The 23,690-nt window shown below is 47.0% G+C and overlaps 1 protein-coding gene and 2 long non-coding RNA genes across 6 annotated transcripts in view; 1 reads left to right on the top strand and 2 right to left on the bottom strand.

The window, feature by feature from the left end:
- Positions 1 to 6,619, bottom strand: part of COL15A1 (collagen type XV alpha 1 chain) — a 108,335-nt gene extending 101,716 nt beyond the window's left edge. The window contains exons 1-2 of one of the 2 annotated variants that reach the window (XM_040481801.1): positions 6,432 to 6,619; positions 6,270 to 6,355 (exon numbers count right to left, since the gene is read on the bottom strand). In XM_040481801.1, the coding sequence (XP_040337735.1) occupies positions 6,270 to 6,355; positions 6,432 to 6,442 (97 nt within the window). In that variant the 5' untranslated portion in view covers positions 6,443 to 6,619. The remainder of the gene's footprint in view (positions 1 to 6,269; positions 6,356 to 6,431) is intronic. The other variant, XM_040481800.1, reaches the window with a different exon arrangement.
- On the top strand, positions 4,728 to 7,150 carry LOC121034730 (uncharacterized). 2 transcript variants are annotated; one of them, XR_005792583.1, is made up of 3 exons: positions 4,728 to 5,774; positions 6,174 to 6,379; positions 6,919 to 7,150. It is a non-coding gene; the product is annotated as an uncharacterized LOC121034730 (long non-coding RNA). The 2 variants fall into 2 exon arrangements; XR_005792582.1 differs by lacking the exon at positions 4,728 to 5,774 and having other exon boundaries at positions 5,794 to 6,379.
- Positions 7,151 to 8,914: 1,764 nt separating this feature from the next.
- On the bottom strand, positions 8,915 to 22,955 carry LOC121034731 (uncharacterized). Of its 2 annotated transcripts, none has more exons than XR_005792584.1 (4): positions 22,480 to 22,955; positions 14,072 to 14,219; positions 10,938 to 11,078; positions 8,915 to 9,014 (listed from the first exon to the last, which is right to left on the bottom strand). It is a non-coding gene; the product is annotated as an uncharacterized LOC121034731 (long non-coding RNA). The 2 variants fall into 2 exon arrangements; XR_005792585.1 differs by lacking the exon at positions 8,915 to 9,014 and adding an exon at positions 9,477 to 9,570.
- Between the last annotated feature and the right edge of the window lie 735 nt (positions 22,956 to 23,690).

Raw genomic sequence — 23,690 nt, 5'->3', positions numbered from 1 at the left:
AACAATGATCAGGGCTCCTGGATGGCTAGGTCGGTGGAGCCTCCGACTCTTGACTCAGCTCAGGTCATGATCTCACAGTTTGTTGGGCTCCACACTGACAGCAGAACCTGCTTGGGATTTTCTCTCTCTCTCTCTCTCTCTCTCTCTCTCTCTCTCTCTCTCTTTACCCCTGCCCACAAAATAAATATTTTTTAAAGCAATGATCATGAAGACCATGTGGGATTTAAAAAACACGCACATGCATAGGTACAGGGAAGTGACCAAAGTAGAGGTTTGAGAAAAAATTTTTGACCATTAAAGAAACAAACGTATATGACGGCAACCAGAAGCAACATGATAATTGGTTAATAGCTCACATCTTAATTAGTGTTTTGGAGAATCCTGAGTACCATTTTGAAAGGAAAAAAAAAAAAACAACTGACTTCAGATTATACCCTATGTAATCTATGTAATTTACCTAATTTATGGTCCGTTTTAAGTAGGTCAAGCTATAGACATTAAAGGAAACCTTGAAAACAAACTCATATATTTAGCTAGCAGAGAAAAGATAAGTGTACAACTCTGGACAAAATGGAGGCCACTAGGAATAAGATGAGTGGGGATAAACAGGAAAACAAATTGTTTATGCAATTAGATGTAATGAAAAGAAAATAAAGAGCAAAGTAACATTAGCATAAATTCCTAACTACTTATTAAAGTCACTAAAGGAGAAAAACCTAAAAGCCCCATAATGCACCCTCATTACTCAGCCATGGTCACCCCAGAGTTGGCAGAGCTGTGGAAGAATCGAGACGAATGACAATCCACAGATGATATGGTAAATTGGAGCGTTCTCTCCAGACCATGACCTGGACCTACCCATTCACTCCCTCTTTGATTCACTGAAAGGGTTTTCTGAATGCTCGCTCAGGCATTCTGGGATTCAGAGTTGGAAAGACCTAGCCCTGCCTCTTGGAGCTTCCCATGTAGCATGGGAGGCAAACGAATCATCAGTGGTCACGGTCCGGTCTGAGAAGCCCTGGGACCAAGGGACGAGTGGATAAACAGTGTCAGCCCAAAGGAAAAACACCCAACATGCCAGGCAGAGGAGGGCTTCCCAGAAAGGATGCTTAAAGGGTGAATGGGGGGTTGCCAGGTGGACAGGAAGAAAGGCATTCTCTCAAAGAGTGACCAGCCTATGCAGAGATGCAGAGGCGACATCACATGTCTCATTCTGCAAGCTACCGGTGGTTTGGAGTGAGCCCAAGTTAAGAGGGGCTCTGTGTGGCTGGAGACCGGGAAGCCACAAAGGGCCCTCTGCAGCAAGGAGCATGACCCCCATCTTATGTAGAGTGAGAATCCAGTGAGAGCAATTAAAGGAGGAAGGAAAATGATTAAATTTGTATCTAAGAGAGATCTATCTAAATATGTAAGAAACGTGCAACTACTTCTGCTCTTTGATGGGAAAGTAAGTCTGGGGTAATCTAGTCAAAAATAATAATAATAATCTAAAAAGAAAACAAAGATCATTTGTCAGAAGATGGTCCCAGCAGCTCTGTTTATAATAATGACAAAAGAGCCAAAGTCCAAGTGGCCAACCGTGGACAAATGAGGCATGACCCACACCCTCAAGGTGCTCCCATGGTAAAGAGAGAGAAATAAACATACTGACAGTACAGGGGGACAATGCTGGTGCTGGAAGAGAGAGATGAGGGAATGGGGAGTTCAGTGATGAGAAAGCTTGGCCAGAGAGATGCCTCTTCCAGAGCGCCATTTAAGCTGGGAGGTAGAATTAGGCCTTAAAGAGAGACAGAAGGTAAGAAAGTGTACTCCAGACAGGGAGATTAGTTCACATCATGTGCAAAGCTGAAGAGACTACAAAATCCCAGCACTGCATGGGAAGCTGTGGCTGGTTCAGTGTGCCAGGAGCTTTCAGCCTGCACTCTGCTGTAAAACACACACACGGCACAGGATGTTACTACAGGAATTGCCCACTTTATACAAAACCAACAAGTTTACCCAGTAATTAAAACACTATAATCATTTATATTCATTGTAATTTCTAATGGCACGTCAGCAACAGTAGCTCACTATAGGCCAGGGCACAGGTAAGGCAGAGGCCAGAGATGGGGGGTCTCAGGTGTGATTCCTACCCACTTTGCTCTCCTTCAGGAAAGCATATCAGACGGCCATGAGCAAGAGTGAGATGATCTGAGGAAAAACCCAAACTGGCTCTGATTAGCATTCAGATTTGCCCCAAAGAAGATTTACAAATGGCCAAAAAGCACATGAAAAGATGCTCAATATCATTAGTCATCAGGGAAATGCAAATCAAAACAATGAGGGACCACTTCATACCCACTAAGATGACTGTAATTATAAAAAGTGTTGGCAAGGATGTGAAAAAAATCAGAGCCTTTGTACACTGCTGGTGGGAATGTGAAGTGGTACAGCCACTGTGGAAAGGAGTTTGGGAATTTCTTAAAAAAAAAAAAAATCTAAGCATGTAATTACCCTGTGACCCAGCAGTTCTGCTAAGTATATATACCCAAATTAATGAAAAGAAGTACTCAAATACTTGTATCAAATGTTCATAACAGCACTATTCACAAGAGCTAAAAGGAGGAAACAAATCAACGTCCCCATCAATGAAAGAATGGATAAACAAATTGTAGTATATCTATTCAGTGGAATATTACTCAGCCATTAAAAGGAATGAAGTACTGACACTTGCTACAAAATGAACGAATCTCAAAAACATTAAGCTAAGTGCAAGAAGCCAGACACAAAAGGCACATACTTTATCATGCCATTTATATGAAAGATCCAGAATAGGTAAATCCATAGAGACAGAGAGCAGTTTAGTGGTTCCCAGGGGCTAGTAGGATGAGGATGGGGGCCATGGGGAGTGACCACTTCATGGAAATAATGTTTTTCACTCTTTGGAGAGATGAACATGCTTTGGTACCAGACAGAAGTGACAGCTGTACAACAGTTTGAATGGACCGACTGCCACTGAATTGTACACGTGAAAATGGCTAGTTTTGTTATGTGAATTTTACCTCAATAAAAAAGTCAACCAGGATAACCAGATGTCCGATAAATATATGAAAAGGTAATCAACTTAAATATCAGGAAAACATAAATTAAGACTATAGTAAGGGGTATCTGGGTGGCTCAGTTGACTTTTATCTGACTTTTGATTTCGGCTCAGGTCATGATCTTGTGGTTCATGAGTTCAAGCTCCACACTGGGCTCTGTGCTGACGGTGTGGAGCCTGCTTGGGATTCTCTCTCTCACCTTCTCTCTCTGCCCCTCCCACATGCTCTCTCTCTCTACCTCAAAATAAATAAGTGGAACTGAAATAAAAAATTTTTTTTTAAAAAGACTACAGTAAGATTCTCCTATGTACTCATTAGAAGGGCTGAAATTCAGCCCAGTGACAAGATCAAGTGCTGTTGAGGATTTGAAGAAATGGGGACTCTTATACCCAGTGGGTGACCACGCACCTCAGTACCACCATAGTGTAAGATGGTCTGGCACTGTCTGTTCAGTTGAAGGATGAACACACCCTGTTACCCAGCACCCCACTCCAAGACACAGAACCAACAGGGATATGTGCACATCCCTGAGACATGTACAAGAATGTTCGCAAACCCACCACTGTCTCTGCCGAAATGGAAACAACCCAAATACTGGAGACAAATGAATAGATGATGTACAGTATGTTAATACAGTAGAAAATTATACAGCAACAAAGATGAATTAACTACAGCCACATACAACAGTATAGACAAATCTGAAAACTGAATATGCAGTGAAATAAGCCATGAATATGCAGTGAAATAAGCCAAATAAAGTTCAAATTCAAGTGGAACTGTAGAATCTGGGGATACATGCTTAGGTACTAAAGTTATTTCTAAAGAATAAGGAAGCAATCACCATAAAAGTCAAGGTGATGGTTACCTCTGAGGGCAAGGAGGGAACAGTCACATCCAAGGGGCACAAGCTTCTGGGGCTCTCCTATTCTTGACCTGGGTTATGTGGCTGTTTGCTCTGTGATAAACACTTGGGCTGTAATTTTTGTGTGCACTTTTCTGAATGGATATTATATTTCACAATAAAACAGTATAAAGAAAAGTAACTAATTTGCACATATCGGGATTTTATTAACAGGAACAAATAACTTGTGAAACCGCTGCCCTTGTCCCCTAAAACCACCTTCTTATCTGCTAAAATAGCAGGTGTTCCAATGACACTGTAACTTTACTAGCTCATCCATGACACATGAGGGGCACGAGGATCGGTATAGGGGATAGGGTCCCATTGACGAGGATCTCTTCAAACAGGGCAGGCCAGGAAAAACCCTCTAGAGTTGGGAAGCCTTGAGACTTTGGACCTCGGTTTCCTTATCTGGAGCACAAAGATAACAGTCCCAGTCCCTGACTCCTGGAGCACTTTTGAGGATTGGATGAATGTAACCCGGACATGCCCACACCTCTGCCTGGGCATATAAAGTGGTTTGCTTATAAGTGTTGGCCTTATTAAACGGCGTGCAAAACTGGGCTTGCAGGAGGATATCTTACATGTCTAAGAGTTTCTGCAGAGGCCCAGAGGGACACTGAATACCCATCAGTTGCAGATGGCCCTCTCGTGGCCCTTTCCAGCTCCTGGCGGTTTCCTGCCACTCCGTTTTAACGCTTTCGATGGGAACAGGGCTTCCTCTATGTTGTTTCTAACAACTGACTTGACATCAAGGAGAGCCTTCAAACACAGGAGGAGAAAGAAACACCAGTCTCTTTGCCCAGAATCTTCTTCCTTTTGGAGGCAGGGGTTGCAGCAAAATTCACGAAAGCCCATGAAACACAGGCCGCCCTCTACCGCTGAGCTGGCAGTGCCCTATATCACATGGGAAAGTGCAGCGTTTCGACATGGGGCATGGCGCTGAGAAGCCAGAACTGTGCTCCCTCTGCCCTCTGATCTACAAGAAATGCCAGCCTGGATGTTCCGGTGGGAAAAGTGGCCAGAGGCCAAAGAGACAATGGTCTAGGTTGTCCCAGGCTTTCTCTGGCATACAAAGAGTTAACCCAGGCCACCCCCTCAATCCTCAGTGTCCTTCAAAGGGAGAGAGGTTGCTGCCCCTTCTCCTCAGACACGTATTTTGTCCAGGCTGTGTACTGATCTCCTAAATCCAGGAGGGGTGGGACCCTTTGGAGAACACAGTTCTGCAAACTCGGCATGGAGAAAGGGCTGAGGGTGGAAGGACAGGAGCCTAGGATCCGGGCTCCAGTCCTGCCTTTTGGACAGGCCATTTCCTAAGCCTCCCTCATCCTCAGTGTCCTCTGTAAAAACTGCCTGCATTGCTTTCTAACAGCTATTGCAAGGACCAACCCATAGTTTCTATCGCTTATTTTGTGCCTAGTATGTGCCACAGTGTAGAAAGCGTATTACCTCTAATACCTCGTTTAATCTTCACAGCATCCCTATGAGGAAAGGTGGTCTAATTATTCCCGTTTTTTGGGGTGAGTAAACTGAGGCACGAAGAGGTGAAATCCATTGCCCAAGGTCACCTAACTCAGCCACGCTTCAAGCCCAGGCAGCCTGAACACAACTTAACCAAAATCTGTTTTAACTCAGACCCTACTAGTCATCCACCCTGCTCTGGGTCCTAGTGAGGAAAGTGAGGCTTGTGGAACAGAAGGGGACCAGATCCCCTGGCTCCCCGCCGGTAGTTCTTCTCACCACCCTGGGCGCCACTGCCCACCATGGATGGGACTCCTTCAGCTAACTCAGGGGTAAGTTAGGCATCGAGGCGATTCAGTCCCGTTATTTCTTGCGCGGCAAAGGCGCCAGGTGTCTCTGCTAGCGATCACGTGGCCGCACCTGTGTGCAGAGCGGGCACCAGACCTGTCCTTACAATGAGCCAGCCGGCACGCAGGACCGGCGTGCGGGCTCCGGGTGAGCTAGAGCTAACTGTCCCCTCGGAGCCGCTGGCGCTGCCCCGTACTTCCAAAGTCCCTCTGTGCCCACGACTGCAGGGGCCGCGCCCTAGCTGCACAGCGTCCAGATCGCGCGCCACCCGCCCGACGGGTCAGGGACCCCGGTTCGCCCCTCGCATCCCCTTCACCGCCCGGGGAAGCGGCGCCGGGAGCGCCAGTGCGCACAGAGCGGCGAGGACTCCCTTTTATGTCCAGGAATGAGCGCGCACCGCAGGCACGCCCGCCGCCAAAAACCAACTTCCCCGGGGCGCGCGGAGGCAGCCGGGGCCACCCCCGGGCCGGGTCGCTTACCTGTCGCGGAGCGGGTCCGGGTGACAGAGGGGAGAAGCGCGGAGACCGAAAGCAGCAACAGCAGGGGCCACCACCGTCCGTTCCTCCTGCAAGAAGTGGGTGGCGAGAAGGTGAGGCGGGCGGGAGGGGCGAGGGCCCGGGGCGCGGGGAAGCGAGTCCTACCTTGGCGCCATCTCGCAGGCCAGCCGAGTCCCCCGAAGGCACTGTGCGCCCGGCTGAGCGCTGGCCGCCGCTCGCCCTTCCTGCAGCGAACAAAGGCGGCGCTGGGCAGCGGCGGCGGCGGCGGGCAGGCTCCCGGCTCCCGGCCCGCGCCCTGAGTCACCCGCGCTCTGAAACCCAACGCAGCACCCCCCTCCCCGCGCCCCCGCCCCGCGCCGCGCCCACCTAGGCCGGCGGCGCCGCACTCACGCCCCGGGGGTCCCGGCCGCCGCTGCCGTCCCCACGCCCCTTTCCCCCTTCGACGGACGCGCGCTCCCGGCCGCGGCCGCCACCCCGGGCCGCCTTATGTAACCTTCGAGAAAAGCCCCGTGCCCGCGCCCGTCTGGGTCAGCGGGACTCCGTTCCCTCCCGCCCTAACGTCTGTCCCGGTCTGAGCTGCCCCGCGGCCAAAGCACTCTCCTTTCGTGGACCAATGGAATTCTCTCAACAGCCCAGGGAGGCTGGAGTCACTGTGATTTCCTTAAATGACAAATGAAGAAACTGAGGCTCAGAGAGGCCGGGAGAATATACAAGGGCACACAGAAGGACTGAGCTCCTAACTGCTGTGCCTACCCTGCACGCCTGACACACGAACCCCACGTGAATGCCCAGAAATGGCCCCGTGATATATACAAATCCATGCCGCAAAGATAACCCTAATAAAAAATTGAACGTATCTGATATTTCCAAGGTTTTCCGCTGTATAACTTGCCTGCCCCACCCCCCTACTCCCAGCATGGGAATGTAAGTTTCAGGAGGGCAAGAAGATACATTTGTTTTGTTAGCTGGCTAAAACAATACCTGGTGGTAGAAATGCAAATAAACATTGGGTGCCTGAAGGTGAGAGTCTGAGGTGAGACACCTCTCCAGGCACGATGATGATGTGGGAGAGGGGAAGCAGTCTCAGCCATCCCTGGTATGTGTGACTATCCCACGGGGACAGGGCTTAGCACAGGGTCTGGCACTGGCCAACCCCCCCCCCCCCCCCCACGGTGGCTCTTTATTATGATTACCAGGCACCACAGAGTAAGGTTTTGGGGTGGGAGGAGGCACCATGGAGGCACAGTTCCGAAGCCTAGCAAGCCCCAGCAATGGTTCTTCCTGACGCACCAAGGAGCCACCGTGGGCCATGGCTCTGTTGTCAGCTCCTGGTTTTTATTTCTAGTAATCCGAGTTAGGCCCCCAGAGATAGGAGGGGATGGGTATACTAGCTAACATTTATTGAGTGCTGATTATTTCCCAGACCCTGCGCTAAATGCTTTACAGTTTCCGCCCACTATCAGAAAGTACAGTGGGCCTATGAAATCTTTCATGAGCCAAAGCAGTGTAGAGTGAAGAAGCAATTACCATTAATTTATATGGAAAAAAGTTTTAGCATTCTCAGACCCCCAAAAATTACCCCTCTTAGGTTTTTCTGAAATCTTTTTTTTTTTAATTTTTTTTTCAACGTTTTTATTTATTTTTGGGACAGAGAGAGACAGAGCATGAACGGGGGAGGGGCAGAGAGAGAGGGAGACACAGAATCAGAAACAGGCTCCAGGCCATCAGCCCAGAGCCTGACGCGGGGCTCGAACTCACGGACCGCGAGATCGTGACCTGGCTGAAGTCGGACGCTTAACCGACCGCGCCACCCAGGCGCCCCAGGTTTTTCTGAAATCTTAGGACACATCTTGCTAATGATGCCCAAAATAACTCGAGATAACGCACAGATGCTCACAGACACAGTCGAAAGCTACAGCTGAAAGCTGCAGCGGCTTGATGCTGAGATGTCTCCTGGGGCCCATCACACTCTTGGGGTGCTTGCCACATCTTTAACAGCTTGCCCAAAACACTGAACGCTATTTTCGCTTTGCTCCTTTTTTCTGCAACAGTGAAATTGCTCTTCAGATTTCTTTCAGTTACTGAGAACAGGTATTCCCATGGGTCTTCTGTAAAACCGAAGTGGCAAAATGGGAACTTTTGGAAAGCAGAAAATGCCTATACCTGTGTTACCTCATTTAATCCACACTACAACCCTGGAAAGGCAGTACTGCAATGATCCTCATTTCATGGATGAGGAAGCCGAGGCTTAAAACATGCCCAACCTATGCGTGACAGTTGCCGATACCCATGCTCTCCACCACTCAGTCACCTACCTGCACGAGAACAGAGGGTTAGACCCACTGGAGATGCGCAGCACTCCGGCATGACAGGGTTAATGCCTGCATGGGCAGTGAGGGCTCTGAAAGAGCTCCAGCCCGAGGTCAGGAGCTTGTTTCCAGTCCAGTTCTTGTCTGGGCTACAGAGTAAAGTTGGGCAAATCCTGACATTTTCTGATTTTTTTTTTTATTTCTTCATCTGTATAGTAGACACGATGATCCTGACTTGGGCTGTGGGTCTCTCGATATGCAACTTGCACACCACAGTGCTCTGTCGCTTGTAAATGCTGCACATATCTACAGATCTGGGACTAATGTGAACAGTCATCAGAACAGGAAGAGAGCAGCACGTCCTGGAGAAAGCTGGAGAGGCTTCAAGAGGAGAGTGAAGTTCACCCCGGCTCTGGGTCTGAGGAGAGTTTGAGGGGGATACATTGGAGGAAGGGGAAGGCAGTATTCAGAGAGATGCACTCTCAAGCAATAAATGGATAAAAATTTCCTGGGTTGCAGAGGGTACTGGTGGGCAGGGAAGTGTTACAGAGTCAAGACCTTCAATGACAAACCAGCTGATGGGTGTGTGCATGTGGACTTGAAATCATGGGTATTTCCTGAGGGTTGTGGAATCCCAGAACATTTACAATGGACAGAGCCCTGCGAAACCTGATCCAGCCATCTCCCTCCTGTCCCCATTTTATTGATGGAGAAACTGAGGCTCAGAAAGGCCATGCAATTTACCAAGTCAGAGGTAAGGGCAGAGACACATAAGAGAAGGAGAAAATGGGTAAGGTCTTGAAATGTTGCAGAAGATCCTTAAAGGTGGTGAATTACCTGTCACAAGAGAGATACACCTCTTAACAAACAAGAGGTCCCTGAGAAGGTAGGAATTATGAACTGGTACTCTGGGATCATGCTGCCTGGCGAATCCTGGCTCCATTCTTTATGAGCTATATGAAATGTGGGCAAATCTGTAAGACGAAGGTGACAATGAGTTTTTCCTACCAGCTCTTGGAAGGATGGATATGTTCCTGGGATGCAAAGCAGTTATCAGTGTCTGGTGCACGATAATGCTCACTGAATGTTAGCATCTATAATTGATGGTGGCGAGATTCTGGCAAGGGGCATGTCTGCAAGAGAGGCGAAACCCCAAACCCAGCCTTCAAGAGGCTGAGGCACCAGCAGCCAAAGCAGCCATAGAGCTAGGATGGCCCCACGTGGAATTAACTCACGAGCCAAAGCACATTCTAACAAAATTGTCTGCTTCAGTCTTCTTTCTTCATCGGTTCATATTCTCTGTGAATATGAATTCTCTCCCACGTGCAGCCATTCTTATTTTAGTATGAATCACTAACCATAGGGAATTTGGTCTCTTAGTTCTATATTTCTCTATTGCTTATAAAGTATCACATCAACTGGAAATATAATTGACTTTCTTAGGCCTCAAACTTAGAATATATTTCTACATTGCTTAGAAAGAGCCACATCAACTACAATTGTGTAATAGGTCTATGGCTCGTTCTATTTGACTGTTAAAACCAGAAGTTGTGAACTGGTGGCCATTGGCTCAATTTGGCCCACAGGTTTTGTTTGGCCTGTCTGGTGACAAGCTCAAAATTAAATTAGTTGGAAATGTTTGATAATTAAGTGATTTTATTTATTTTATTTTTTTATATAGAGAGAGAAAGGGCACAAGTAAGCAAGGGAGAGAGAGAGAATCACAGGAAGGGAAGAGAGAGAGAGAGAGGGAGAGAAAGATAGAGAGAAGTAGGGATCACCCAAGGAGGACTCAAGCTTGCCGGAAGCGGGACTTGAGCTCACCTATGTGGGACTCGAGCTTACATACGGTGAGATCCGATCTGAGCCAAAGTCAGGTGCTTAATGACGGAGCCACCCAGGCACCTGATAATTAAGTGATTTTACATTAAAGTCTAGATTTCTGGCTTCTTTTTAAATTTTTGGAAAACCTGTCAACACGGGGCCTGAATTCCCTGTGCCAACAGTTGACTGGCATTGAAAAGGGGCTGCTACTTTCAGTTAAGAAAGTGGTCTGCCATTTGCCCTGGTCCCCACCACTCCCTATTGTTCCTCAGCACCAAGGATATGAATCATTTGCCATCACATGCACTTTTTCTTTCTTATAAAAAAGAGAAGAGTGGAATAGATTGTGTGCTCATGTCTCTGTTAAAAAATGGGTTAAAAAAAAGGTGTGTATAGATAAACAGGGAGTCAGGTTTCAAAAAACATGTGCAAGAACACATTTCTGCATGTTTACTGTATAAATAAAGTATATCTACCTTGAAAAAAATGAAAACCAAGATGCTATTATGAAACAAACCTTGTCTCCCTCAGGTATGTATGTTACAGGAAGGATGAAGGCATGGCTCCGTTTTGAGTGCTGAGCTTTAATTGTGGTCCCATTTATAGTCCAGGGTCCATACAGATGGTCTCACATTGATGATGGTTTGATTTTTTGACTCTATGATGGTATGAAAGCGATATGCATTCAGTACAAACTGTACCTCAAATTTTGAACTTTGATCTTTTCCTGGGCCGGGGATATACGTTCTGATCCTCTCTCGTGGTCCCGGGCGGCAACAAGAAGCTGCAGCTGCCAGCCAGCCAGCGACCACACGGGTAAAGAGCCAATACAGCAAAAAACAAAACAAAACAAAACAAAAAACAACAAACAAACAAAAAGAGCCAATACAGCGACAACCATGCTGTACCCATGCAACCACTCTGTTTTTCACTTTCAGGACAGTATTCAATAAGTTACATGAAATATTCAATGCGTCATTATAAAACAGACTCCGTGTTAAGATGATTTTGCCCGACTGTAGGCTAACGTAAGTGTTCTGAGCACATTTAAGGTGGGCTAGGCTAAGCTACGATGTTCTGTAAGTGAGATGTATTAAATGCATTTTCGACTTAGGATATTTTTAACTTACGATGGGTTTATCACGACCCATTGTGAGTAGAGGAAGATCTGTATGCGTAAGGCAGCAGGTTCCTTTACTATTCTGGCAGGGAGATCCTGTGTGCACATTTCATATTTTGTTGGTTCTGTGTATTGGATAATACCCAGTTCACTGGAATCTTTATTTTTTCCAATTCACTGGAATCTAAAAATGAAGGTCTCCAAAGCACATTTTCTGTACAAATGACTGGAAACAGATGCATGTTAATATTGTTTTTTTTGGGGGCGCCTGGGTGGCGCAGTCGGTTAAGCGTCCGACTTCAGCCAGGTCACGATCTCGCGGTCCGTGGGTTTGAGCCCCACGTCGGGCTCTGGGCTGATGGCTCAGAGCCTGGAGCCTGTTTCCGATTCTGTGTCTCCCTCTCTCTCTGCCCCTCCCCCGTTCATGCTCTGTCTCTCTCTGTCCCAAAAATAAACAACAACAAAAAAAAACGTTGAAAAAAAAATTAAATATTGTTTTTTTTATTTTTAATGTTTATTTATTTTTGAGAGAGAGAGAGAGGGTCAGAGAGAGAGAGAGGGAGACACAGAACCCAAAGCAGGCTCCAGGATCTAAGCTGCCAGCATAGAGCCTAATGAGGGGCTCAAACTCACAAACCGAGAGATCATGACCTGAGCTGAAGACGGATGCTCAACCGTCTGAGCCACCCAGGCTCCCCAAATATTGTTCATTTTGTATCTACTTCACCTGGAAAGGCGGCCCTTGTTTGTAGGCAGTAGGGCTCTCATTTTGGAGTTGGGCCCAGAGCTGGGAACTGTGGGCTCAGGCTGAAGGAAGACAGGGAGGATACAGGGCATCCAAATGGTCCCAGCTGCAGGTGTGGGAGGGGTGGGGGCAGGATGCCAAGGAAGGCATTTTGCCTCCTGCCAGACTGTGTTTTGAGGGTTTCAGCAATTTCCTTCCATTCAATATGAAGTGGTAGAAATAGCCAAGAGGAAGCCTCATGTCATACCCAAGCAGGTCTTAAATTGTTTACCACAGCTTCAGTACAATCTGAGAGATTAGGACGTGTGGAGACGTGGGGATCTTATGTCCCGGCTCTTCCAGGACTCAGCTAAATTACTGTGCTGTTCCATTTTCCCATAATCCACCCAAGTGTCCTAGAAAACACAGTCTCCGAAAACATTCTCCAGACTGTCTCCAGCAGCTGGAAGGGGTACAAAAATCAGTGAGAAGCATCCCAAATTTTGGTTTGGGAAGAAGTTACCAAGCACATAGCACACGTCTTCCTGAACCTGTCTCTTCAGTGAGCAGCTTCCTTGTGGAGCTGTGTGACAGAACACACACAGGCACCCAAAGCTTGCATCCTCATCTGATTCCACGAGCAGAAAAAGAGGAATAAACTTAGCTAGCTGGCTAGAAAAGAATTTACTAGAGTAACTAAAGAGGGCTGCCTTTCGGGTAATCAAGAGAAAACAATGACAGTTTAAGCCCACCAGTGCTTTCCAGGGAGGAACCTTGTTCTGATGAACACCTTGATGTGTTTGGATGTGCAAAGGGGAGCCAAGGGCTCCATAAGAGAAAGAGATGAATTTGAAAATCTGACAGTCCCAAAAGGAAGAGGACAAGGAGGGAGAGTGTGTCAGACCCTCTTTGGGGCCACTGTCAGCGCCGGGTCCCTGTCCCCTCTTGCCTTTGTCATCCAGGTGCACTACAGGCAAGGGCCACCACTGCCAGCACCTGCTTCCCTTTACCTGAGTGCTTTCTCTGGCCACTGGAGCCCGCCCTACCCACAGAGACCTGAAGTGCTGGGGAATTAACGCCGACCAAGAAAATCTTAACCAGTGACCAGCAGGAATTGGTGAATACAAATGTCAGCTCCCTTTCCCACTTGGTGGGAACACTTAGGCATCCAGGGTCCCTGTCCGGTGCCCCATGCCCATGCGGAGCACCTCTCACTTCCTGCCCCAGGGCTCCCTATTGGTGCTGGCACATGGCGTGATCCACTCAGCATAAGCAGCCTGCAAGTGATGTGGAAATAACACCCTGAGAAGCAAACATGTTGCCAGAGGAAGCCAACAAACACGTTTCTCCCTACCTCTCCCAGATACACTGTCCCGAGAAAGTCATTTATAAGGCATCTCAGAAGATTGTCTCAGGGGCACCTGGGTGGCTCAGTTGGTTGAGAGACCGACTTTGGCTCAGGTCATGATTTCACGGTTCATGGGTTCGAGCCCCACGTCAGGCTCTGTGCTGACAGCTCAGAACCTGGAGCCTGCTTCGGATTTGATCTCCCTCTCCCTGCCCCTCCCCTGCTCGGGCTCTGTCTCTCTCTGTCTCTCAAAAATAAATAGACATTAAAAAAAAAAAAGAAAAAGATGGTCTCACAACACAGACATCTATCATTTAATGCATCTTATTGGCCCCTCCTCCTTCCCCTCCTCACTCCCCTTTCCTTCACTTCCTCTCCCTGGGACTATACTCCCTAATGCCAGAGAAGCACCGAAAACTTCTGCCTCAGAACCCAGGGGAAGACGGGGGCAGAGTTTACCTGTCACTCTCTCACACTCATGTTATCTTCACAGGGTTTCTAGGCAGCTGTCATTTCCATGTCACCAGGTCCAATCAGTGTTATGCTTTCAATGGAGGGAACCAGCATTGTGATCGGTGGCGTGTCAGGATGACAGAGTCCCTGTGGACTATATTACAACCGAGAAAAGGAGAATTAACACGGTCCTGGGGCAAAAATGTAAACACGTAGTACTTTCCTTGCCATACGGAAACAAACTGCTTTCAATTTTCCCCACTGATAGGGATTGTGACTGCCCTTGCCAGGTCACGGTGCGTTTCCAAGTGCCGAAGGTGGTGTTGATACATTCCAGTAAAGATACCACATCTGGTATAGCAGCTGCGATTGAGGCTACCATCTGGCCGAGTTTATGGCAATCCACTATTATCCACCATAATCTGTTTGGCTTTTGCAAGGGCCATGAAAGCGAATTAGCAGAAACAGAATGGGACTCACCACCCCTGTACCATTTAAGCCTTAATAGTGGGTCTAATCCCTGCAATACTTCCTGGGAGGTGGTATTGCTTCTTACTTGCTCTTGAAGATGGAAAAGGGAGGTGGTTTTAAGGACTTCCACTTGACCTTTCTCATCCATCTCCGTAAGTCAAATAGCTTAATACAAGTGTTCTGTCAGAAGCTAAGTATATCTATCCCAATTACATATTTGACGCCTAAACAGATCTAGAAGGCACAGGTAAATATGTGAACAGGTAGCCCAGATCTCCATGTCACCTACCACTTTGCACTAAAACTCCTTCAATGCACACCTATGGCTTTATGGGTGGTTTCCTACGACCCATAAACAGAGAAGGAAAGAACTTAGGCTGCTTCACAGATGACTCAGTATGATGTGTTGGCACTAGTTGAAAATGGAGTCTCTCTGTATTGCAGCCATTTCAAGGATGGCCCCAAAGGATAATCACGAAAAGAATTTCTTCCAGGAGGGTAGAACTATGATGGGACACCTGGCTGGCTCAGTGGTTAAGGGTTCGACTTCGGCTCAGGTCATGATCTCAGTTTGTGGGTTTGAGCCCCGTGTTGGGCTCTGTGCTGACAGCTCAGGGCCTGGAGCCTGCTTTGGATTCTGTGTCTCCCTCTCTCTCTGCCCCTCCTCTGCTCATGCTCTGTCTCTCTCTCTCTCCCAAAAATAAATAAAACATTAAAAAAATTAAAAAAAGAACTATGAGTGGTAGACTTTGTCGACCACTATGACAAAGGGAAAAGTGGTCTGAGTTACACATATACAGAGATGCCTGAGCAGTGTGAAAATGTCTTGGATGTTGGCCAGGGGCCTGAAAGATAAGATTGGACTATCGGGGACCAGGAGATCTAGGGAAGTGTGTCACGTATTGACCTATGGGAGTGGGCACAAAATGCGTTGGCCTTTGTATTTCACAATGCTCACCAGAGAATGTCCACCACAAAGGAGACAGTCAACAACCAGGTGGACAGAGTGGATGAGCCACCTATGGATGAGCCAGGCTCTCTCCTTGGCTACCCCAGGGCTGACATGGTGGAGTGACAATGATGGCAGGGGTAAGTGCTAAACAAAGGCCCAACAACATGGGCCCCATCCCTCTAAAGCAGATCTAGCTATGCACACTGTGGCATGCCCAACCTGCCAGCTACAGAAATTGACCGTGACCGCTTAATATGGCACTATTTCTCAAAGACAGCAGCCAGCCACTTAGTGACAAGCCAGTTTCTTCAGATCCTTTCCTGAGAAGTTCTCTTCTATGAGCATCAACACCTATCTGGATACAGGTTTGCTTTCCCTGACCAAGTACCTTTGCCAGCACCAAGGATGCTTCATTTATCAATATGGTGGCCCATACAACATTACCTCAGATACGGGACACATTTTATTGCAAAAGAGGTGCAACAATGGGTGAATGACCAAAGGATCCACTGGTTTTAGCATGTACCACTTCACTCAGAAGAAGCTACCTTAATACAATGGTGGAAGGGCCTGTTGAAGGCTCAGCTAAGGCACCAGCTTAGGGACAACACAGGGCAAGGTTGTGGCACTCTCCTCCAGAGTGTGAAACCCACAGTCAGTATATGGTGCTGTGTCCTCCGGAACTAGAGTACTTGGATCTAGAAGCCAAAGGGTAGTCAGATTGAGCCCTTTTATCTTCTCTCCCAGTGGTCCACTGAAACTGTAGGCTCTTCTAGACTGAGGGTGCGGTTTCCAGAGAAAAAGTTCTTCCAGAGGCTACAGTAAGGTCACCAAACTTGAAGCTGAGACCACTTGGTCACCTTAAGTTGCTCATGCCAGAGAGCCAGTGGACAAAGAGTGGCTGCATTAGTGGAAATAAGGACCCTGATTTCCATGAGAAGTGTGACAGCAACTACCTTATGAAGGTAGAGAGGAACTCAGGTAATTTCATGGGGGATTTCTTGGTACCTCTATATTCCACACTGATGGTGAATGAAACTATCAAGGCAACTAACAGATCAGACTCTTAAAGGATAAACGTCCAGGTCACCTCACTAGGTGAGCAACTCAGACCATCCAAAGTGTGGATCGGAAATAAAGGAAATCTAGAATGGGCAACAGAGGAGGGAAATGGCACTGGCTACAGCTGGGAGACTGTATGAAGCGTGTTTCACTAATTCTCCTGCCTAAAATCTTACCAGAGATTTCAGTTGACTTTGATCTTGAAAGGGATTCTCTGACTGGTTGGACTTGTGCGTGAGAACATCCTGTTCTCACAGCATCAGAGGCCCCATATCCTAGTACTGGAGCTGGATCTATTGGGAGGGCATGTGCAAACCTAAGTGGCACAGGGGTGGACTGGATTAGGTATCTCTAATGCACCATTTCAAATCCTCCCAGCATCACCTCCAGGTGACCATCTGTTCCAGCCACGGCCGTTGCTGCAGCGATCACCTCTGTATGGCTTCCAGCCAACCATGGGCACAACCTGGCAGCCTTAACTTACACCCACACTAGGTTCCACCCTCCTGCTTTTGGACTTCTCCATCCGTCCTGAAACATGAGGTGCTGCAGGATTCACTTAGTGCCCACACACAAGCAACTTGGAAATGCAGAGGAAATAATATGTGGCAAACTTTTGAACAACGGGAGACAGAAATCAGTGAATGGATATTTCTCCCTTCCTCTCTTAGATGAACCTTCCTAAAGATCAGTTTCTTAAAAGAAAATCCCAAAGGAGGAGAAATCCTGTCCATTTGATGCCTCTTACCTATCTTCTTTGTTCTGTGCCTCATTCCCCCTTCCCTCATTGCTGGGATTGTACTCTGGAAGAAAGTAACACAGAAGTCTTTGCCTCAGGCTCTGCTTCTTGCAACCCAGGCTAAGATGGAGAGTAAGAGCTTATAAGCACCATCAAGACAGAGGCCAGAAAGTCTGTAGATGAAGCAGCCAGTGAAACATTTCTAGCAGGCATGGCCGTGGCCCAGGCCGTTTGAGAAACTATAAATCTAACATACAGTTTGTAGCCATTTATGTTCCAGCATGGACATTCATTCCTCCTGCAAGTCCCCTTCCCGAAGCAACAACAGAGGCCTTCAATCAAGTTTACCAAATACAAAAATGCCTCGTGAAAATGGGGTTCTGTGGACACCAGCTGAGAGGTGAATTCCATACCTTGGTCAACAGAACAGGACAAAGGCTCCACACACGGGATGCTTGGACGAGACATGACTGGAATTTAGGAACAGGAACTCAGCATCAGAGGTAAACATAAGAACTTTAGCTTTCTGAGAATTTGCTTAGATACTGAAGATGACTTTGGGCTTTCAAAAGGCACAGAATGGGGGAAGCAAAGATCATTTTTAAGGAGCAGAAGGATTCCATCCAACATCTGACATATGAGCATCAGAGAGTATCCAAAATCAGACTGTATGGGTTTAAATTCATGGATTGTGTCTTACTGGCCGTGTGACCTTAGGAAAGTTACTTAATGTTTCTGTGCTCATGTGTCGTGAATTGAAAGGTAGTTATAGTAATACAGAGTGGTTGAATGCATCAAATTAAAGGGCTCGGGCACATAGCAGTCACTAAGCAGTTTTCTATTTTATTATTATTTAGTGCCTTTGTCTGTTCAATAAAAATAAAAAGACCATACTTATAGTCATAGAATATCAGCTCTAGAAGAGTGCTCAGAGAATGTCAGGCCGGCCTCCACTCCTGTCCAGAAGGAGGAAGGGGCTTGCCCGGGGCTGTAACTAATCCAGGGTGAAGCCAGAGCCAAGTGTTCAAACACCTGTCCAGATCTTTTCTCTGCCTTGTGGAGCTTCTGCCAAATTCCCCCATACACCTGGAAATAAGACCACTAAAGATCAGAAAGATAATAAGAAATGAAGGTTTCATTCTCATAATATGCCCCAAAGTCTCTGCCTGCTTTGCTGTCCTAGAGCATTTCACTCTGCCTCTCTGCATTAGTGAACCATGGTCCAGACCAGTGGTTTTTAACCTGTGATGTGCATCAGAATTATTTTGTGGGGAAGAATGTTAAAAATGCAGATTCTGAGTCTCTGCCCAACACCTACCAAATCAGAATGTCTGCAGGTGGAACCTGGGAACTGGAATTTTACGAAGGTCCTCTGTTCCATCTTCTGTACACTGAAGTTTCATTGCTATCAGCCTGAAGTTTCAACATCTCTATTTCTCACAGCACCTGGTTCCTCAACTGTAGCTTGGCATTTTGGGTATTAGGACACTTTTAAGTTGAAATATAACCCCCCACCATGATCATTTACAATTTCTAGCTCTGACATACTGCCAAGCTCTCTCTTGGATAGACTTTCCCATTCACCACGCCTTTGAAAGAGCAAGAGATCATATGTTCTGTTGAGTTAAGGCCTTTAGAATCCAAGATTTTGGAGACAAAGAAGCTCAAATCTAGAAGGGACATTGCACCTGATTCCAAGGCCAATCCAATTTGGAGATTTAGAGAAATAAGACAGCAAGAGGATCCCTTGGATACCGTTTGGTTAGAGAGGAGAGGTCTATCAAAGAGGATTTAGGCAAACCCCACACCTACGGACTGCCTGCCTTCCATCTCACCCCAAACCCCTCATCAAAACATCAGATAATACCTGTCATGTCCCTAATATCTATAAAAAGATAGCAGGTACAGAAGAATTAAAGTTAACAGCTACTTTTGTCTCAAGGAGGAAGAGAATTGATAAATGTGTCCTTGTGATAAGCTAGAGAGGGAAGGACATGAAACCTGTCCAAAGTGACAGGCGCTTTCTCTTTTTTTAAGTATGTATGTATGTATGTATCTTGGGGGAGGGAAGAGAGAGAGAGTGCATTCAGGGGAGGGGCAGAGAGAGGGGGAAAGAGGATCCCAAGCAAGCTCCGCTGCCAGCTCCAAGCCTGACTCAGGGCTTGAACTCACAAACAGTGAGATCATGACCTGAGCCCAAACCAAGAATAGGTTGCTTAACTGACTAAGCCACCCAGGCGCCCCCAGAGTGATAGGAGCTTTATCACCGATTAAGGACTGATGTCCCCATGTGGCAGGGCCACACCTTGCTTCTACGAGTGGCCAGAACAGCTCACGAAAAAACATGTCCTCTCCCTCCTGATGTGCCACGAGACCCCTGCCCTGGCTCTGCTGGGCTTAACTGCAATGCAGCAGGGGTGGTGTTGGATCAACGACGGGTTGTGGCTTCCTCTTTCCTCAGTCCTATAGTTCAGGGTCTGGTCAGTGGCAACCCTAGGAGGTGGCTGGAAATGTACAGGCAGGGAAGTTTCTTTTGTCACAATGAATGGGGGTGTTCCCAGCATCTGGCAGGCAGGGGCCGGGGCTGCTAAATTCTGCAGTGCAAGAGGCAGTCTATACGACAAAGAAATATCCCAGCAGCAATGCCAACTGCGCCCCACTAAGAAATGCTAGCAGATTGTGGCTTTCAAATTTTTTGGAACAGGACCCTTGGTCTCCCTCCCAATCCCATAAACACACATTTCTGAAGCAAAAGTTTCATTTGCCCTTACTACATGTCATGAGCTTAGGTACTTTCTACTCTGTTCTGTTCCACTGGATTAAAAAAAAAAATAAGACAGATTGATCAAAAACTATTAAATAGATTTTATGACCCATGAATGAGCCACCACCCATATTAGGGTGTGATCATTTCAAAATACTTTTTTTTAAATGTTTATTTATTTATTTATTTATTGAGAGAGAGAGAAAGAGAGAGAGAGAGAGAGAGAGAGAGAGAGATCTCCACTGTGAGATCATGACCTGAGCTGAAATCAAGAGTTGGACGCAGAATTGACTGAGCCACCCAGGTGCCCCTCAAAATTCGTAATCAGCACCCGTGAGTGGAAATATGGAGTGAATCGCTCTGCAAGCATTAGTCATCTGCTCTCACCCTCACTACTTGACTTACAAAATCTCAGGGCTCAAGTGAAAGACCCAGTGACTTCTGATGAGCTAAACCAGTCTTGCTCCTTCTCCCAAAACCAGATGCCCAAAGAGAGACAAACAATTGTCCATTGCTAAGGCCTGGGGTTTTCACAGGGCCCTGCTCTGAGGCTGGAAGCCCATGTGTCCTGCATATCCCCATGGGGGGTGGGGGGTGGGGAGCAGTGGGGAACAGATGGATACTAGCCATTCAAAGGTTTTATATCATAGTGGACAATGAAAACCAGCCACAGTGGGAGCGGAGTGGGGCTGAGGACTCTGAAGCTGAGAGGGCTTATGGGAGTATTTTTCACCTTCCTGAACCACAGCCTGGCACCTACATCAGATGGGCAGCCTGGTTCTTTGATTCCAAACTTCCTGGGGCACCTGGGTGGCTCAGTCACTTGAGTGTCCGACGTCGGCTCAGGTCAGGATCTCACGGTTCGAGAGTTTGAGCCCTGTGTTGGGCTCTGTGCTGACAGCTCAGAGACTGGAACCTGCTTCAGATCCCCTCTCTCTCTCTCTCTCTCTCTCTCTCTGCCCCTCCCCTGCTCACACTCTGTCTCTCTCTCTCAAAAATAAACATTAAAGAAACAAAAACAAAAAAACACCTTCCCTGCCTACTCTGTGCAAGCAGGACCGATTCTAATATGTGGGAAGAAATACAAGAATAGATGTCACCCACAAGGCCAAGGGCAGGGCTAGGCTTAAGGGGTAGAACCTGTGACACTGGTTGGTGGGACCACCAGCCACACTTTGACCCCTCCTGACCACTAACATGGATTACAACCTAAGTAATTGGATCCCTTTCTCTGACTGCCTCCTCTTATTCTTATTCCTACTTATTCTTACCACATTCTTTAAAAAAATTTTTTTAACGTTTATTCATTTTTGAGAGACAGAGAGAGACAAAGCATGAGTGGGGAAGGGGCAGAGAGAGGGAGACACAGAATCTGAAACAGGCTCCAGGCTCTGAGCTGTCAGCACAGAGCCTGACGCAGGGCTTGAACCCACAGACCGCGAGATCATAACCTGAGCCGAAGTCGGACGCTCAACCGACTGAGCCACCCCAGGCACCCCTATTCTTACCACATTCTTAACTACTGTCATATCAACATATTGCTTTAAAAAATTTTTTAATGTTTTTATTTATTTATTTTGAGGGAGAGAGAGAGGTGGGGAGGGGCAGAGAGAGAGGGAGAGAGAGAATCCAAGCAGGCTGTGCCGTCGGCGCAGAGCCCAAAGTGGGGTTCAATCTCACGTACTGCCGGATCATGACCTGAGCCGAAACCAAGAGTCTGATGCTTAACCAACTGAGCCACCCAGGTGCCCCTCAACATACTACTTTAAATGGCTGAAAAGACACCATTTTCACCATTAAATGGCTGAAAAGTGGACTCTGCCTGCCTCTCCATGGACAGTCCCTTCCTATCTTGGCTTATGCTTTTCCCACTTCCTGGAGTTAGTGACTCCGTGTTCTTACATGTAGAGCCCTTGTGGAAAACACCACACACTCTCGCTGCAGGACCCTGGTGCCACCAAGGTCTGGTCGCCCCCTCCATGCCTCCCTGCACTGCTCCAGGCCCTGGGGAGCCCAACCCTTCTGGGGCTCCTGTTGAGGAGGGCACCTGTTGGGATGAGCATTCGGTGTTGTATGGAAACCAATTTGACGGTAAATTTCATATTAATAAAAAAAAGAATGACCTGTGAGATTGCAGGGTTTCCCACCAAACTACGGATAAAATAAAACAATGTCTTGTGCTGGCCTGAGCGGGCCATCTTGTTACCCTCATTTCCACAAAGGAGAAGACTGGAGGTCAAACAGCTAACTTTCTCAAGGCCAGCAGGTTAAGAAAGGGCAGAGCTGAAATTTGAACTTGGGTCTTCTGGCCTCATATCCCCCCTTCACTCCACTGCCTCAGTATGGCCCCAGGGCTTTAGTCAAAACTCCGGCCACCCACCCGGCTATCCAGGTGACACACGGAAAGACAGCTGAGAGATTTTCACCTTCAGAGGAGAAGTTGCAGAAGAGTTGGGGACTTCCATGAGCGACGCAAGTTCCTGTAGCAAGGTGAGTCCAGGGAAATCCCAGCATGCATTTTTCACCACCTCCACATTTGCACTTCACAAATAGTGTTTGCCAAGGCGTACTGTTGCCGTCGGGGGCGGGGGGGGGGGGGACCTTGCTGCTTGCTCAGCGCATGGGCCCCCCAATTCCAAGAGCTGCCTGTGGTCTGAGAGTAAAGAGGAAGGATCAGAGCTGGTGCTGGCATCTACAGCCAAGGACACCGTGCCCGAGGAGGCAGCAGCATGCTAAGGGAAGGAAGCCCACCACTGGGAGGCAGAGCCGTGAAACGAGACTCAGGGGCAGACCTCCACAGGGGCCCCTAATCCATGGCTGTTTTGTGAAGGAGCCAGTGGCCTCTCTGCTGCAGAAATTCCTGGAAGTACTGGGGGATTAAGCCCAGAGAAAATGGCTGATGGCTATACTGATCACATGAGTCATCAAGAAAAAGGTTAAACTGTGCTTTGTGGGTTCTTTTTAGAAAAGCTCAGCAGTGTAAAACATCTCAGAAAAGACTCTCATCAAAAGCAAATAAAACAAAAAGTAACTTTTTAATTTTTTTTTAATTTAAAAGGGCAACCTTTAACGACTTAGAAAATTATCAGAGCAGCTCCTAGCCCAAGTTTTTATGTACATGTGTTACAAGGGATTTTTTTGAAGCTGAATTTCCTTTTTTTATGTTTGTGTACCTCATGAAATGGAACACCTACCTTCTTCAAAAGCTACTTTGAAGCCATAAAAATGTTCATACACTTTGACTCAGTAATCCCCTTCTGGGAAGCTGGCCTAAGAAAATACCCTGAAATATGGAAAAAGCCATATGCAGAAAAATATTCATCAAAGAGTTGCTTTAGTGAAAAACTGGAGGCAGCCCAAATATTCAAAAAAAGGAAAGAGAGGCTGGTAAAGTAAATTATGGTATAAACCTTGAAGAAATATTCTATAACCATTAAAAATGATGGGTATGGAGTTTATGAAGGATCACAGAAAATACTTATGATAAAGTATTGGGTGAGGAAAGTCTGGAACAAAATTTGCACACACATAATTTGTAAAAACAGGAAAGGAACATAAAAATATAGTTGTCACTATGTCAAAGTGGTAGGCATATAAATTTTTACCTTGTTTTCAAATTTCTCTAATATTATTGTAT

This window comes from Herpailurus yagouaroundi, unplaced genomic scaffold (genome assembly GCF_014898765.1).
Source record: "Herpailurus yagouaroundi ecotype Mexico unplaced genomic scaffold, PumYag 160, whole genome shotgun sequence".
Lineage (NCBI taxonomy): Eukaryota > Metazoa > Chordata > Mammalia > Carnivora > Felidae > Herpailurus > Herpailurus yagouaroundi.
This window is presented reverse-complemented; position numbering and strand designations above follow the sequence as displayed.